At 43.2% G+C, this 17,188-nt stretch overlaps 1 protein-coding gene across 2 annotated transcripts in view; it reads right to left on the bottom strand.

The window, feature by feature from the left end:
* Positions 1-16,780, bottom strand: part of ESYT1 (extended synaptotagmin 1) — a 131,789-nt gene extending 115,009 nt beyond the window's left edge. Inside the window, exons 1-2 of one of the 2 annotated variants that reach the window (XM_089679978.1) lie at positions 16,671-16,780; positions 10,232-10,576 (exon numbers count right to left, since the gene is read on the bottom strand). In XM_089679978.1, the coding sequence (XP_089536104.1) occupies positions 10,232-10,516 (285 nt within the window). In that variant the 5' untranslated portion in view covers positions 10,517-10,576; positions 16,671-16,780. Of the gene's footprint in view, positions 1-10,231; positions 10,577-16,487; positions 16,506-16,670 lie in introns of those variants that run through there. The other variant, XM_089679984.1, reaches the window with a different exon arrangement.
* Between the last annotated feature and the right edge of the window lie 408 nt (positions 16,781-17,188).

The raw sequence follows: 17,188 nt of genomic DNA, 5'->3' as shown, positions 1-17,188 counted from the left end.
TGGGAGAGTGAAGTTCCACTTTAGGTCCACTTCACACTACATGCGTTTTAGTATGCTTTTTTTCTGCATCCAAAATGCACAGAAAGTAGGTTATATGGTTGTCAATGTCATAGTTCACATCCGTGCTTGCAGTTCCAGTGAGTTCTGGTTGCAGAAAAAAAAAGTAGAACAGGCTGCATTTTTCCTGCACATAACTGTACTGGAACGTTGTAAAATGCATAAAAAACGCACCGGAATGCACCAAAAAAGCACTGAAATGCACATGTCCCTATTTAAATTGAAGAAAAAGAGAGAGGAAAAAACTATGCACTATATGAAGTTTATTGTTTGGGCAAATGTAGTGCCTATCTATTTATATTTTATTTGCATGTTAAAAGTGTTTATCACACTTAATTAGGGGCAACTTCACTTAGAATAGAACAACACTGAGACAAGATTTGTCTAGGGTCACTACAGTTGGCCCAAGTTTTGGGGGCCTTACACTATATAGAGTGATTAGTTATAGGGATTATTTGTAGATACACATCCCTTCTATATTGTATTTTGAGATATATATATATATATCTATATATATATCTATATATATATATATATATATATATATACATACAGCGCCTACCTATTCTATCTTTATTTCCAGGGGAAAAAAAATGAACTGGAGAGCATCAAAAACGCACTGGAACGTGCCAAAAACGTGCCAAAAATGCGCATGCAGAAATGCATCCAGAACGCATCTGGACTGCGTTTCTATAATGTGAACTGATTGTTAATGTCTGCTTATTACGCTGAGAAGTGCCTCTAATTCCTGCATGCATTCCAAACACAGTGTCATATATACCCTTGCCTGTAATACATTGTTGAGTAAAGGATGGATCCCATGAAGCCATACATCTAGGCAGACCCGCCCAGGGGGCATTGGAGGTGTGGCCTGGTAAGAGCCCAGATTGAGACTACCATTCATTGCAACACCAGTAGGCCTGCATAGATTTCCAGCTTCATAGGATCCATCTTTTGCTCAACAGTTGCTTGGAGCTTACATGAGCTCCTTCCCTGGCTTGCACTCAAAGTGGTGGACACGGGACTGCTTTCCCTTGTAGCCTGAGCGGCACACATTTTACACTGCCTGTAATACATTGTCATGTCTAAAATAAAAATTGTACATACACTGTAAATATAAAACATTTTCATCTCTATTAACCAAATGTTGAGGCCTTTCATTTGTCAATTGCATCCTCCTTTAACCACTTGCCCTCCAAAGGATTTACCCCCCTTCCTGACCAGGCCATTTTTTGCCATACGGCACTGCATTACTTTACCTGACAATTGTGCAGTCATGCGGTTTTTATTTTTTGTGCTATGAAAAAAAAAGACCAACAAATTTGAGACAAAACAATATTTTTGACTTTTTGCTATTAAACATGTCCAGGAAAAATTTTTAAAAATCAAATGTTGTCATAAATTTAGGCCAAAATATATTCTGCTATGTGTCTTTGCTAAAAAAAAATCCCAATAAGTGTAAATGAATTGGTATACATGAAACTTATAGCGTCTACGAATGGTGGTATATATACTGGATCAGGAACTTATAGTGGGACTGCGGTGGGCATTCTGACACTGGGGGGGGAACTGACTAACTATCACTGACTTCCCCAGTAACACCAACACATTGATCGGTGCTAATAAAAAGAACTGACACTGTACTAATAACACTGGGCAGGAAGGGGTTAACATCTGGGGCGATCAAAGGGTTAACTGCGTGCTGTGTGAGTTTTACTGTGTGCTTTACTGTGTAAGCAAATTGCTTTGTATGGCCATACAAAGCAGTGTGCAGGAGCTGACAGGTAAGAGAACTGTTTTGTTTATATACAGGTCTTCCCCCCCCCCCCTTCCCCGTCAGTGATACACGGCGATCGCCGGGTGCCAGTGGGGAATCACCGGCCGGGAACCAGTGATCGACAGGTGAGGCTGCCAATGGTGGCGCAGGTAGGGTGCGCGTGCAGCTTGTGCACGCCCCCTGCCCAGAAATACAAAATCGTTTGTGTGTGTGTGTGTGATTTTGCTTAGCCCTGCCGACCCGGAAGCAGTATCTCTGCTATAGGGCGCCAGGAAAGCGGTTACAAAAATACATTAAAAAATTATATACTGTGTGTATATATATATATATATATATATATATATATATATAACATTTCAGTTTGTAAACTTTCAAAAAATTAACATTAACAAACATTATAGTATCTTTTAGGGCTCAGTGCCATCAGATGATTTAAAATGCTTTTTCCAAGCATTCCCAGTGCATAGACAGTAAAATGAAATGTTGTCCAACAAGACTGGGTCACACCACGATGCCTCAGCACACTGTAAAAAAGTACTTTAGGTTGCATTTTAATGCAATGCAATGCTACTCTGGAAAAAAAACCATGCAAGTGAAAACAAAAATGCTTGTAAGAAATGCATGGAAAGGCGTGAAACAGGGACTGTGGTGGGACAGGCTCATAAAGGCCTGCTTACTAGGCTGAGACGTGCCTCCAATTTCTGCAATGATATTTTTACCAGATCTGTCCCTGTCCTGGGAATTATAGTATGTGAAGATGGATGCAGTGTGGCAGAAAAGGAGGTGCAAGTTGTATCTTTTTCTCTAGTCCACCAGATTCTAGTTTATACTAGCTAAATAAAAAAAACATAAAGCAAGTTGATACTTTGTAGTTTTATTTTTAGTGTCTGGTTGTAAGTAACAATTTCCTGTGGTTGGATTCTACAGAAAAGCTCACAGGAAGGCTGGCAGATGAACAATTTCTAACACGAAACTAAGCAAACCGATTGTGGCTTCTATAATCTATGCCAGGATCTAGAGAGCGTTGCAGCAGCAGTACAGAGCTGACTGTACATTACAGACAAGTGCATCACCGGAGAGGGAGGGAAGTGCGTTTCTATGGAAAATGGAGCAACAAACACTGGGGACAGGGTAACTTTATCCCAAAATAGGCTACAAAAAGAGAAGCATTGATAATTCTACATGCCTCTGGTTAGTGACAGAAGTCTTTCAGTGATGGTGCTTGGTATAAGGGACAGCACAAACCGGATAGAAATTTACATCATTTCTATCTGCAGACAGAAAAAAGCAAAAGGTTGTCATGTCCTAGCTGTTCCTTTTACGTCTCAGCCTTGCGTGACCACACCCCCAATGATATAACATATATATTACATGCCAAAATAACATAACTGCTAAGAGATCTATATGTTTAGCCCTCTTTGTTAGCCAAGAGGATGTCTGTCAAGCGTGAAAGTCAGGAATGGAAGACATACATGACTTATTGGCAGATTAGAACACTCAGGGCTCATGTACACGGGACGTTTGGAAAACACTTCTGAACGATGGAAACTGACTGCTGGAAAATGTAGGTAAAAAAATGTCTGTTTAGCCACGTTTGCATAACACGTTTATGAGCGTTTGCGTTTAGAAGCGTTTTTTAAAGATAACCTCAGGAGACCTTCCCAAATGCCCAGAATGCACTGAAAAACAGTACAAAATTAACTATTTCAGACATTTTGAGAGAAATAGAGAGAGCAGAAGCAGAGAGAGCAGTATGTGTTGAGATTAGTTATCTTTTCTGGTTGTATTCACTATGGATCCCATCATGAGCATAATGCGGCACATTCTATCATTTCTTCCTTCGCGCAAAACCTGGAACTGACTGCGCTGGTGTACCGGGTCCATTTGAATACATGGAAAACGCTTTGCATGCATTTCTGATGATGAAAAAAGGCTCTGGACAGCATGTGGATATGGAACAGTTAAAAAATGCTTCTAAACGCAAACGCTTATAAACGCGGTTAGCCACATTTACACGCGTTTATATACAAGTATACAGATTAAAACAAAATCAGGATTCCTTATCTGTACACCTATTTCAGGTCAATAAATCAAAGAATAAAGCTGGCCATAGACATATCGCATTTCAGCTGGATTGGCTGGGACTGGGTGAAATTTGATCCATCTATGGGCAGGCTCGTTGTACTGAAGCCGATCCACTGATCAACTTCAGTTCAACCAGACTGTTGTTTTTTTTAATGAGGTCACTGCAGGCAGCTATAGCTGCTAGCAGTGATCATTGTATCCTGCTGCAGGGAAAACTCCCCGCTGGCAGAACACAATAATACTGCAGGAGGGATTCCCTCATCAACACTGAATGTGTTGATGGGGGAAGCAAGCTAATTTCTTTCCTGCAACCTGTGGTGGAAGGAAAGAATATCGCTTAATGTTTGGCCTGCTTTAAAGTCAAAGTCGGTATAACAGCCAGGCACCTAGCATCTTTAAAAAGCTACTAAATCATACCCTAAAGCTGGCCACAGATGGTTCGAGTCACTGCTGAACCAGCCAAGATTTTAACCCTGTATGAGCACGCTGAATGTGCCAAAGTTGATTGTTCGATCAACTTGAGTACAACCAGCCTGTTGAATTTTACATGCAATTATTGCTAGTGGATATTATAGCTGCTAGCAGTAATCACAGTGTTCCCCTGGTGGGGATGACTTCCCCCGCTGGGAGAACACAATGGCTCTATGGGAGGGATTCCCCTATCAACACTGACTGTGTTGATGGGGGAATCAAGTTGTTCTTTTCTGCAACCAGTGGTTGCAGGAAATAAAATTGCTTCGACTATGGCTAGCTTTTTTTCTCCAAAAATAACCCATACACACCTACTACCTAATGGTCCTGTAATTGTTTTGCAAAATCGTGTGTGTTTTACTGCCTCCTCTGCAAGCTCCCGAACCGAACCTTTTCCCCTTCCATTTGGAATGAGCAGTGCTTGCTAGTTATGGTCATGCACACTGCTCTATGCACACTGCAAACCCCAAATCCATATTCCCTAGTCTATCTCAGGAGTGAGCAAGAGAGGATGGCTATGTTTTTGCATACAGTGGGACCATGGAGAATGAACACAGCCACCCTCTAACAGAAAGTTGGATTACAGCAACAGAAAAAAGGAATTTAGAAATATGAGTTAACAATACTCGCTTTAAAGAAGAGGCCGGCAAACAGCAGCCTACGTGTTTTTCACAGGGAAGGTTTCCTTTGAGAGCGGAGTTGGTATTTGCATATGACATGTTCTGCAGGTTTGGGGGCCTCAGGACATTTAGATTGTAAGCTCTCATGAGCAGGGTCCATCTAACCCTCTTGTATCAGATTGTATTGTAACTGTACCGTCTCCCTTTACTATGTAAAGTGTTGTACAAACTCTTGGCACTATATAAATACTGTATATTATTAATAATAAAAATAATAATAATAATATTTTACCAGAGACAGAATTACTAATGCTGGTTTGTTGAAATTTTCCCCACAAAGGATCGCTTGAACATCAAACAACATACTTGATGTAACAACAAAAGTAATTTACTGTTCCTGTACCCCTAATCAATACAAAGTAAAACAGTGAGAGCTGAAAGTCCTGATGGCAGCAAATATCAGGGACTGAGAAGGACAGCCAGGATGTGGGGGCAGTTCTGTTTGCTTTCTCTCAGCTCTCCAGACAAGACAGGAATGTGACACATAACAAGGGGAAAAAAAATCTGAATAAATGCCAGCAGAAAAGCAAGTCCATAAATGTCCATGCAACCATCGGAAGAGGTCAACGCACAAGAGAACATCACTTAAGCACCAGCACTTAGGATTTCCCAAAATATTTCCACTGCATACAGATCAGAGGCGGAATGACACTCAGCTGATTACAATGTACTTTTTATACTGAAGAATACTAGAATTATTAATATGAAAAAGAAACAACATCATGCATTAAAATGTCTGAAGGAAGAATATTTCTTGGTGCCAGTGGCAACTAAATAGAATATCTTAAACACAGAGTACCCTTGTGGCTAGGAGGCAATTGGGCAGAACAGTGGCTAAATGGTTAGCACTCCCACCTGGCAGTACTAGGGTCATTGGTTCAAATCCCAACCACGGCACCACCTGCCTGGAGTTTGCATGTTCTGCGTGGGTTTCCTCCGGGTACTCCGGTTTCCTCCCACCCTCCAAAGTCATGCTGGTAGGTTAATTGGATCCTGTCTAAATTGTCCCTAGTATGTGTATGTATGAATGTGAGTTAGGGACCTTAGATTGTACACCCCTTGAGGGATAGGGACTGATGTGAATGTACAATATATATGTGTAAAGCACTGTGTCAATTGACAGCGCTATATAAGTACCATAAATAAATAATAAAAATAGATGCTTGAGCTGAGTTTTTACCGCTCCTTAAGAAGCAGAAGCAGCCAGATGGGGGTGTACACAAAAATTATCCTCCCTGCTGTTGACTGTGACATCCAAATGGAGCCAAACCACAACCATAAGCCAAAAACTAAGCATTGCGGTTATAGTGTGGCATTTCTTATTCAAAAAGCCTGTTTGGCTGAGAAAAAATAGGCATTCAGGAGGCGGCAATATAAACTCTTGAATGCCTGTCAGCCAAGCCTTCACTGCTTTCTCTGAAAAGTGTTCCACTGCAGATCGCTGTTCAAAGAGCGGCACAGGTATAAACGAGCCCCTACTCCAATTGTGGACGTTTGGATTTAGGGTAATACCTTTTATTGGTGTTACTTGCAGTAAACTGTAAGCAGTTATTGCCTGAAGATGAGGCCAGCATGTCTCAAAAACTTGCACTACAAACGATTTAGTAACGCCAAAATGTGTGTCACCCTAAATCCAAACTTCCACTTTTGTCATTAGTTAATACAGTACATCACTCTCCTGTTACTGGAAACACAAAAATAGGAAATATGAATGCTATAGGTAACAACTCTTTCTCCAGACACATGTGTAAGGCCCATTTAGGGATCAGAAGGGCTTTCAATTAAGAGGGACTGTCACTTCCATAAAATTCATGCATCATTGGAGAAAAAAAAAATCACATCTTTGGAGGGTGTTAATAGTTAGGATCCTAGCACTGGATGTTCAATGACATTTCATACAGACAAATTATATACTGAATGACAGAAACCATAAAACACATTATAAAAATATCACAGCATTACCATTCTGTAATGTGCATATTTGTCGCAATGTGTGGAAAATGAAAGGATGTGTAACAGATGTAGAACATACCTGTACCAAAATATATCCATATCCTGAATATAGATACATTCATACATATAAAAAATATACTGTACATAACGTATAAAAAAATGTAAGGAGACTGTTGTCCCAGCCTTTTATCTGCTTATGAACTTTCACATGGACACAGAGATTGAGAATTATAATAATTTCCTAAGCAAAACAGGGTTCTTCTAATATACCAGGCCTAAAAATTCATACAAAAACCGGGCTCATGCTATTGAATTAAGGACAAAAAAATTCAAAATTGTTTTGAATAAAGTGAGATTCACATCTGTACAATGCGGTAACACATGGTAAAACATGGATCTTACATGGAATTGTTGCATAGTGGGGTAACAAAAAAAAAAAAAAAAAAGGTACAGGTGCAAAAAAATGTACTTTGTAGTACATTGACAGCTCACTAAAAATGAATGCACAGTAACATGACAGAAACACACCAAAGGAAACCTGTACTGAAGCAGTATAGGGGCTACCACCAGAAGTCTCTGGGTACCAAACAGGATTCTGCTTGCAGTTTCTGTATGAACAATGCATACATTTGAATAACCATTAGTATCTTCCTGTGTAATAGTTTCAGAATGACAGAGGTTTCAGTAGCATTACCATCATTAAAACCTAAACCACTTGCCCTCCAGAGGATTTCTTCCCCCCTTCCCGACCAGGTCAGTTTTTGCGATACGGCGCTGCATTAATTTAACTGACAATTGCGCAGTCATGCAACGGTGTACATAAATTAAATTTATGTCCTTTTTTTCCCCACAAATAGAGCTTTCTTTCGGTGGTATTTGATCACATGTGTGTTTTTAATTTTTTTACCTGATAAACAAAAAAAAGACCAACGTTTTTGAAAAAAAAACAACAATATTTTTGACTTTTTGCTATAAAACATATCCAGTAAAAAAATTAAAAAAAAAACTAATTTCTTCATAAACGTAGGCCAAAATGTATTCTGCTACATGTCTTTGCTAAAAAAAAAAAAGAACAGTACATGTAAATTAATTGGTTTACGTGAAAGTTATAGCGTCTACAAATGGCGCTATATATACTGGAATTTGTTCTTATTTTTTTTTATACTAGTATAAGCGGCTGCGGCGGGCATTCTGACACTCGGGGGGAACTGACTAACTGCCACTGACATCCCCAGTGACACCAGTACAGTGATCAAAGCTAATAAAAAGCACTATCACTGTACTAATGACACTGGGCAGGAAGGGGTTACCATCTGAGGCGATCAAAAGGTTAACTATGTGCTGTTTTACTCTGTGTGCTGTGTATGTTTTACTTGGGAAACATGCAGAGAAATACACAGCAGCATGTTACTGCTGGCAGGAGTGAGACCTTTGTTGTTTACACACAGGTCTTTCCCCTGTCAGTGTTACTCAGCGATTTCCAGCTGCTGGCGGGGGATCTCCAGCCAGCACCCAGTGATCAACATCTGAAGCCGCCTATGGCGGATATGCAAAAATCACATATATATATATATATATATATACACGTGATTTTGCACAGCCCTGCCATCCAGTAGCGGTAGTTCTGCTATAGGACGGTAGGGAAGCGGTTAAAATGTTACTAAACCCAGGGCCCTGTATTCACTATATCTGGTCTTCAACAGTACACAGAACATGGAAATGCAATTATTTTAGTAAATTTAAACTGCTAAATACATTTTCTCATCAGCAGTTAGAGCAGTCTTGTGACTTCTGTCAGTGTTCAGCAGAGCACCCTCTGTCTGGACAGTGCTAATTGGCCCTGTACTGATCACATGCACTTTCCCAAGAAGAAAAAAAAAACCTCTTTAGCAATGCACACCAAACTGAACATGTGCAGCTTACCTCCAAGGCTCTGTTCTATCAGATGGATTGGAGACCGTAAAAGTAGGGGATGATCAGAGAAGACAGGATCAAACAACCTTTTCACACAACGCAGAGGATTATCCCCTTAGGTTCCACAGTGAGTATAACAAGCACGCTTTACGGCATTTATAGACTGATTTTATTGTCGTGGGTTTAGTAACAGTTATGAATTGCACAGTAATTGCACTGCACTTCTGTGCAATTCACATGTGATTCAGTGCGCTGCGATTTGAGCCCTTTCCTTTTGAATGGGCTCAAACTGCACTGCATCGCACTAAAGTCATGCATGCACCAATTTTGGAACTGCACTGCAACTGAATTGCATGGTTGTTTTGTACCATGCAATCCAGTGCAGGTAAACGCACTGCAAAAGCATAAAGGCTTGCGTTTGGGTTGTTGTTAAGATTGCACGGACACATGCCGCAGATTGTAAGGGCAGTGCAATTTGAATGCCGTGCAGTAAACGAGCATGGATCACAAGTTTCCTGCACCGCATTCTAGTGTGAACCTAAAGGCTGTGTTTTTCAGTGTTTTTAAAGCTCCCCCTTTTTTAGAGCATAAATATAGTGGTAAATAATAGGGACTCAAAATAGGTGCAAATCACATAGTTACCTATTTACTGCATAGGGTATGACCAGAATCAATGATCAGTGCTTTGCTGATTTGTTGATTCTAGCTATATTCCATGCAGCAAATATGTAATGTGTGGTGATTTGTGCAATTTCAAAGTCCCTATGATAACCTATTATGTTATGCCCTGAATAAGGGGAAGGTCCCCGAGCCCCTGAAACACGTTGATTGTTTTGTGTTGTCATATGTGAACCAATACTATTAATAAACGTTTTTGAACCCTTAGACTGTTTGTTTGGCACTCTCATTGGTCTCTGTACAAATCAATCATTTCCTGTCCTGGCCTATCAACCTAGTTTGTCTGAATCTGTCATCGAGTCTAAATCGATTGCAAGGGAAGCTGAAGGGAACTGTTTACTCATTCAATGGTTTTGTTCATATTGCACCGTTAGGTCTGACATTATGTACAATCTGACTGTACAATTTCCTTTAGAGCTACCAAAATTAATCTGAAAACAAACCTGAGCAATCTATTCAATAAAAAAAAAGCAGGCATGCTCTTGTACCATTTAGTTGATGGTAGAAATTGCACCATCAGATTGTACAGTGTATGGCCAGCCTTAGGAGAAATGCTTTCAGCAGTAGCTTTACCCTAGCCATAACATGTGTAGAACAGTGATGTGAAGTCACTTACCCAGGAAGGTAGCTCTTTCTTGGTCATAAAGATAGTGGTGGCAGTGACAGATTCTTCATTCTGCAAGGTTTCAAGTGCTGATTGAAGTCGATTCCACTTGCCTTGTCTGGTACCCTTCCAGGCCAAATATACAGCGAGCCCCAGTACGACAAACACTATGCTGAGTCCCAGATAGCCACACAAGTACACAGGCAGCAAGAAAAGAAGGGTCCGACCCAGCATCCATAGACCAGACACCAGTTCTGACCCGGACACAGGAGGAGGTGTGGGCTCAGCATCTGCCATGATCAGCGATCTTCTGGTTCACACAGATATCAATAGGCAGAAGTCATTTAGCATCAACACCTGCAAAAGGAAAAAGAAAAGAAAATGAGAAGGGAAAGTGCCCAGTACCAATACACCACCATACACATCTGCTGCACCATCTGAGTATCAATAAACCACCATATACATCTGCTGCACCATCCGAGTATCAATACACCACCATACACATCTGCTGCACCATCCGAGTATCAATAAACCACCATATACATCTGCTGCACCATCCGAGTATCAATACACCACCATACACATCTGCTGCACCATCCGAGTATCAATAAACCACCATATACATCTGCTGCACAATTCGAGTACCAATACACCACCATACACATCTGCTGCACCATCCGAGTATCAATAAACCACCATATACATCTGCTGCACCATCCGAGTATCAATACACCACCATACACATCTGCTGCACCATCCCAGTACCAATACACCATCATACACATCTGCTGCACAATCCGAGTATCAATACACCACCATACACATCTGCTGCACCATCCCAGTATCAATACACCACCATACACAGCAGCTGTGCCATCCTGGTACCAATACACCACCATACACATCTGCTGCACCATCCCAGTACCAATACACCACCATACACATCTGCTGCACCATCCCAGTATCAATACACCACCATACACATCTGCTGCACCATCCCAGTATCAATACACCACCATACACATCTGCTGCACCATCCCAGTATCAATACACCACTATACACATCTGCTGCACCATCCCAGTATCAATGCACCACCATACACATATGCTGCACCATCCCAGTATCAATATACCACCATACACAGCAGCTGTGCCATCCTGGTACCAATACACCACCATACACATCTGCTGCACCATCCCAGTATCAATACACCACCATACACATCTGCTGCACCATCCCAGTATCAATACACCACCATACACATCTGGTGCACCATCCCAGTATCAATACACCACAATACACATTTGCTGCACCATCCCAGTATCAATACACCAGCATACACATCTGCTGCACCATCCCAGTACCAATACACCACCATACACATCTGCTGCACCATCCCAGTATCAATACACCACCATACACATCTGCTGCACCATCCCAGTATCAATGCACCACCATACACATCTGCTGCACCATCCCAGTACCAATACACCACCATACACATCTGCTGCACCATCCCAGTATCAATACACCACCATACATATTTGCTGCACCATCCCAGTATCAATACACCACCATACACAGCAGCTGTGCCATCCTGGTACCAATACACCACCATACACATCTGCTGCACCATCCCAGTATCAATACACCACCATACATATTTGCTGCACCATCCCAGTACCAATACACCACCATACACAGCAGCTGTGCCATCCTGGTACCAATACACCACCATACACATCTGCTGCACCATCCCAGTACCAATACACCACCATACACATCTGCTGCACCATCCCAGTATCAATACACCACCATACACAGCAGCTGTGCCATCCTGGTACCAATACACCACCATGCAGTGGGGAAAATAATTATTTGAGATTTTGTAAGTTTGCCCACTTACAAAGAAATGAAGGGTCTTGATACAATGAAGAGACACATAATACAAATGTTATAAATTGAGTTGCGGTATTTGATCCCCTACCAACCAAGAATAATTCTGGCTCCCACAGACAGGCTATGCGCTCATGTGGTACACAGATTAGTCCTGTCAGTTTAAGAAGGTGCTCCTAATGACAGCTCATTATGTGTATAAAAGACACCTGTCCATAGAATCTATTTCATGGGCAACACCATGGGCAAGACTAAACAGCTGTCATGCACAAGGCTGGAGTGGGCTACAAGACCATCAGCAAGAAGCTTGGTGAGAAGGAGACAACTGCTGGAGCGATTACTCACAAATGCAAGAAATACAATAAAATCCATCAATCGCCCTCGGTGTGGAGCTCCATGCAAGATTTAGCCTTGTGGTGTAAGGATGATCATGAGAACAGTAATGGAACAGGCCAGAACCACACGGGAGGAGCTTGTGAATGATCTCAAGGCAGTTGGGACTACAGTCAATAAACACACCATTGGTAACACAATACACCGCCATGGATTGAAATGCTGCAGCGCCTGCAAGGTCCCCCTCCTTAAGAAGGCACATGTACAGACCCATCTGACAACGAACATGTAAATTATTCAGAGAAGGATTGGGAGAAAGTGCTGTGGTCAGATGAGATCAAAATTGAGCTTGTTGGCATTAACTCAACTCTCTGTGTTTGGAGGAAGAAAAATGCTGGCTTTGATCCTAAGAACACCATCCCTACAGTCAAGCATGGAGGTGGACACATTATGCTCTGTGGCTGTTTCTCTGCTACTGGTACAGGCCAACTTTGACACATTGAGGGGCCAATGGACGGGGCCATGTATTGTAAAATCCTCAGCCAGAACACTGAAGATAGGTCATGGATGGGTCTTCCAGCATGACAATGATCCAAAACATACCGTCAAGGTAACAAAAGAGTGGCTCAGGAAGCACACTAAGGTCATAGAGTGGCCTAGCCAGTCTCCAGACCTTAATCCTATAGAAAATTTAAGGAGGGAGTTGAAACTATGTGTTGCCAAGCAAAAGCCAAGAAACCTTAAGGATTTAAGATCTGTAAAGAAGAGTGGACACTGAGAAGTGTGCAAAGCTGCTAACCAACTACAAGAAACGTCTTACCTCTGGGCTTGCCCACAAGGGTTTCTCCACCAAGTACTAAGTCATGTTTTGCTTGGGGATCAAATACTTATTTTACTCACTGAACTGCAACTCAATTTATAACATTTGTATTGTGTTTTTCTGGATTTTTGGTTGAAATGCTGTCTCTATCATTTAAAATACACTCATGATAATAATTATAGACCCTTCATTTCTTTGTAAGTGAGCAAACTTACAAAATCTGCATGGGATCAAATAATTATTTTCCCCACTGTACATATCAGCTGTACCATTCCAGTACCAATACACCAACATACACAGCAGAAGTGCCACCCCAGTACCAATACACCACCATACAAAGGAGATGTGCCATCCCTGTATTAATACACCGCCATACACACCAGTTGTACCATTCCAGTCCCAATCCACTGCCATACACATCAGCTGTACCATTCCAGTACCAACAGACCAACATACACAGCAGCTGTACTGTTACAGTACCAACAGTGGCTAAGTGGGTAGCACTTCTGCCTAGCAGTACTAGGGTCATTCGTTCAAATCCCAACCATGGCACTACCTGCCTGGAGTTTGCATGTTTGCCCTGTGCCTGCGTGGGTTTCCTCCCACACTCCAAAGACATGCTGATAGGTTAATTGGCTCCTGTTTAAATTGACTCTAGTATGTGTATGTATGAATGTAAGTTAGGGACCTTAAACTGTACACCCCTTGAGGATTAGGGACTGATGTGAATGTACAACATATGTATATGTAAAGAGCTGCGTAAATTGACAGCGTTATATAAGCACCTGTAATACGTAAAATACACCACCATACACATCAGATGTACTGGCCCAGTACCAATACACCACCATAGATAGCAGTTACACCATTCCAGTACTAATGCACCACCATACACAGCATTTATGCCATTTCAGTATCAATGCACCACCATACACAGCATTTATGCCATTTCAGTACCAATGCACCGCCATACACAGCAGTTACGCCACTCCAGTACCAATGCACCACCATACACAGCATTTATGCCATTTCAGTACCAATGCACTGCCATACACAGCAGTTACGCCACTCCAGTACCAATGCACCGCCATACACAGCATTTACGCCATTCCAGTACCAATGCACCGCCATACACAGCACTTACGCCATTCCAGTACCAATGCACCGCCATACACAGCACTTACGCCATTCCAGTACCAATGCACCGCCATACACAGCACTTACGCCATTCCAGGACCAATGCACCACCATACACAGCACTTACGCCATTCCAGTACCAATGCATCGCCATACACAGCAGTTACGCCATTCCAGTAGCAATGCACCACCATACACAGCAGTTACGCCATTCCAGTAGCAATGCACCACCATACACAGCAGTTACGCCATTCCAGGACCAATGCACCACCATACACAGCAGTTACGCCATTCCAGGACCAATGCACCACCATACACATCTGCTGCACCATCCCAGTATCAATACACCACCATACACAACATTTACGCCACTCCAGTACCAATGCACCGCCATACACAGCACTTACTCCATTCCAGTACCAATGCACCGCCATACACAGCACTTACGCCATTCCAGTACCAATGCACCGCCATACACAGCACTTACACCATTCCAGGACCAATGCACCACCATACACAGCACTTACGCCATTTCAGTACCAATGCACCGCCATACACAGCAGTTACGCCATTCCAGTAGCAATGCACCACCATACACAGCAGTTACGCCATTCCAGGACCAATGCACCACCATACACATCTGCTGCACCATCCCAGTATCAATACACCACCATACACATCTGCTGCACCATCCCAGTATCAATACACCACCATACACAACATTTACGCCACTCCAGTACCAATGCACCACCATACACAGCATTTATGCCATTCCAGTACCAATGCACCACCATACACAGCATTTACGCCATTCCAGTACCAATGCACCGCCATACACAGCATTTACGCTATTCCAGTACCAATGCACCACCATACACAGCATTTACGCCACTCCAGTACCAATGCACCGCCATACACAGCATTTACGCCATTCCAGTACCAATACACCACCATACACAGCATTTACGCCACTCCAGTACCAATGCACCGCCATACACAGCATTTACGCCATCCCAGTATCAAAACACCACCATACACAGCATTTACGCCATTCCAGTACCAATGCACCGCCATACACAGCATTTACGCCATTCCAGTACCAATGCACCACCATACACAGCATTTACGCCATTCCATTACCAATGCACCACCATACACAGCATTTACGCCATTCCAGTACCAATGCACCACCATACACAGCATTTACGCCATTCCAGTACCAATGCACCACCATACACAGCATTTACGCCATTCCAGTACCAATGCACCACCATACACAGCATTTACGCCATTCCAGTACCAATGCCCCACCATACACAGCATTTACGCCATTCCAGTACCAATGCACCAGTTGTACCATCCCAGTACCTGACTTGGTAACATCTAGAACAGGCTATAAATGCCCATGTACTAAGTACAGAGACAGGAGAGTCTTACACTTTAGGGTCCATTCACACCGTCCGCTGTGTTACAACGCCAGTATGTGGTGCAATCCGGCTGTATACCTGCAGTGCCGATTCACCATCCTGGCGCCACACATTGTACATTTTGTTTTTCTCACACAGTGATATTTTATTAGGTTCTATTGGCCGCCATGCGGTGCAATACGGCGGATTGCCTTGCACTGTGCTACGTTGCAAAAAAGCAACACTTTTCACAGTGGGCACTGTCTGCACCGGGCACTGCAGAGACTGGGCATCTTACCTTGCCCGGCAGTCCACTGCAATGGGGGGGGGGGGGGCTGTGGAATGGACCCAAAGATTGTAAACTCCTAAATCCAGGGTCCTGCGAACCCTCCTGTATTGGATTATAACTGCACTGTCTCCCTTTACATTGTAAAGTGCTGGATATATATATCCTGTATAGCAATAAGAATGATTTTCCAGTCAGCTGGTAATCCAGGTGCTGTGCAGACCCCCCATCCCCCATGCAGGGCTCTAGTCATTGATCAGAGGGTCACACACCCAGTATGGGGGGTCTATGTCCTGCCCGTTACTTGTATGCCCCCTCACAGGCGGGGATGGCACGGTGCCATGCGCAGTACACAGCAGTATAGTATACATATAGACAGTCCTGGGTACCTCGTACGATGCCCAGGTGCCGCAGGGCGGATCCCCAGGTGCCCAGCATCCCGAATAACTGTCCCCCCTGTCCCTGTTCCGCCAGCACTGCGCTCCTACTCTGGGCAAGTGTCTCTGCTCTGCACTGAGCGATAGGGGGAGCCCGCCGCCCTCCCGGTACAGCCGCCCCTCCTCCACTCTTACCGTTAGCACCCCGCTAGCCAGGACTGCCAGATGTTCAATGAAGAAATGGTATCCCTGGCATCCCCCGAGGGGAGTACACGCCCCCTAGCCATGGAATCCGCCCCTTTCCATACTGAGCATGCGCGCCCTCCTCCGCACACTCCCAGATCGCCTCCTCCGGCAACATATAGCCGAGGTCCAGAGGACTGCCTAGTGCACTGCCACGCCCCTGCCTGTTAACCCCTTCCTTATTACCGCCCCTTCACTCTAGTAACGGGCGGTATGTGGAGCCGCGCTCTGTTTACACTGTCGTTACTAACAGCGCTTCTGTTAACCCCTTGTTTCATAACAACCGCCTCTAGCAGCCCCCTTCTAGTATTGCTTTCAGAAAGTCTATTAACACTTTCAGTGCTGCTACGTTTCACTAACCCTTCCTTTCTAGTCCAGAAACCTCCGTCTATTGATCACTAGCTACCCACCTCTGTTAACCCGTGCATTGCTGGCATTTCCTCTATTACCCCCCCCCCCCCCAACCCGAT

The sequence above is a fragment of the Staurois parvus genome, unplaced genomic scaffold (assembly GCF_062004578.1).
Source record: "Staurois parvus isolate SC_StPar_1 unplaced genomic scaffold, SC_StPar_1.0 ptg000017l, whole genome shotgun sequence".
NCBI classification, from domain to species: Eukaryota; Metazoa; Chordata; class Amphibia; order Anura; family Ranidae; genus Staurois; species Staurois parvus.
The sequence above is the reverse complement of the archived record's forward strand: the minus strand, read 5'-3'. Positions and strand labels throughout refer to the sequence as shown.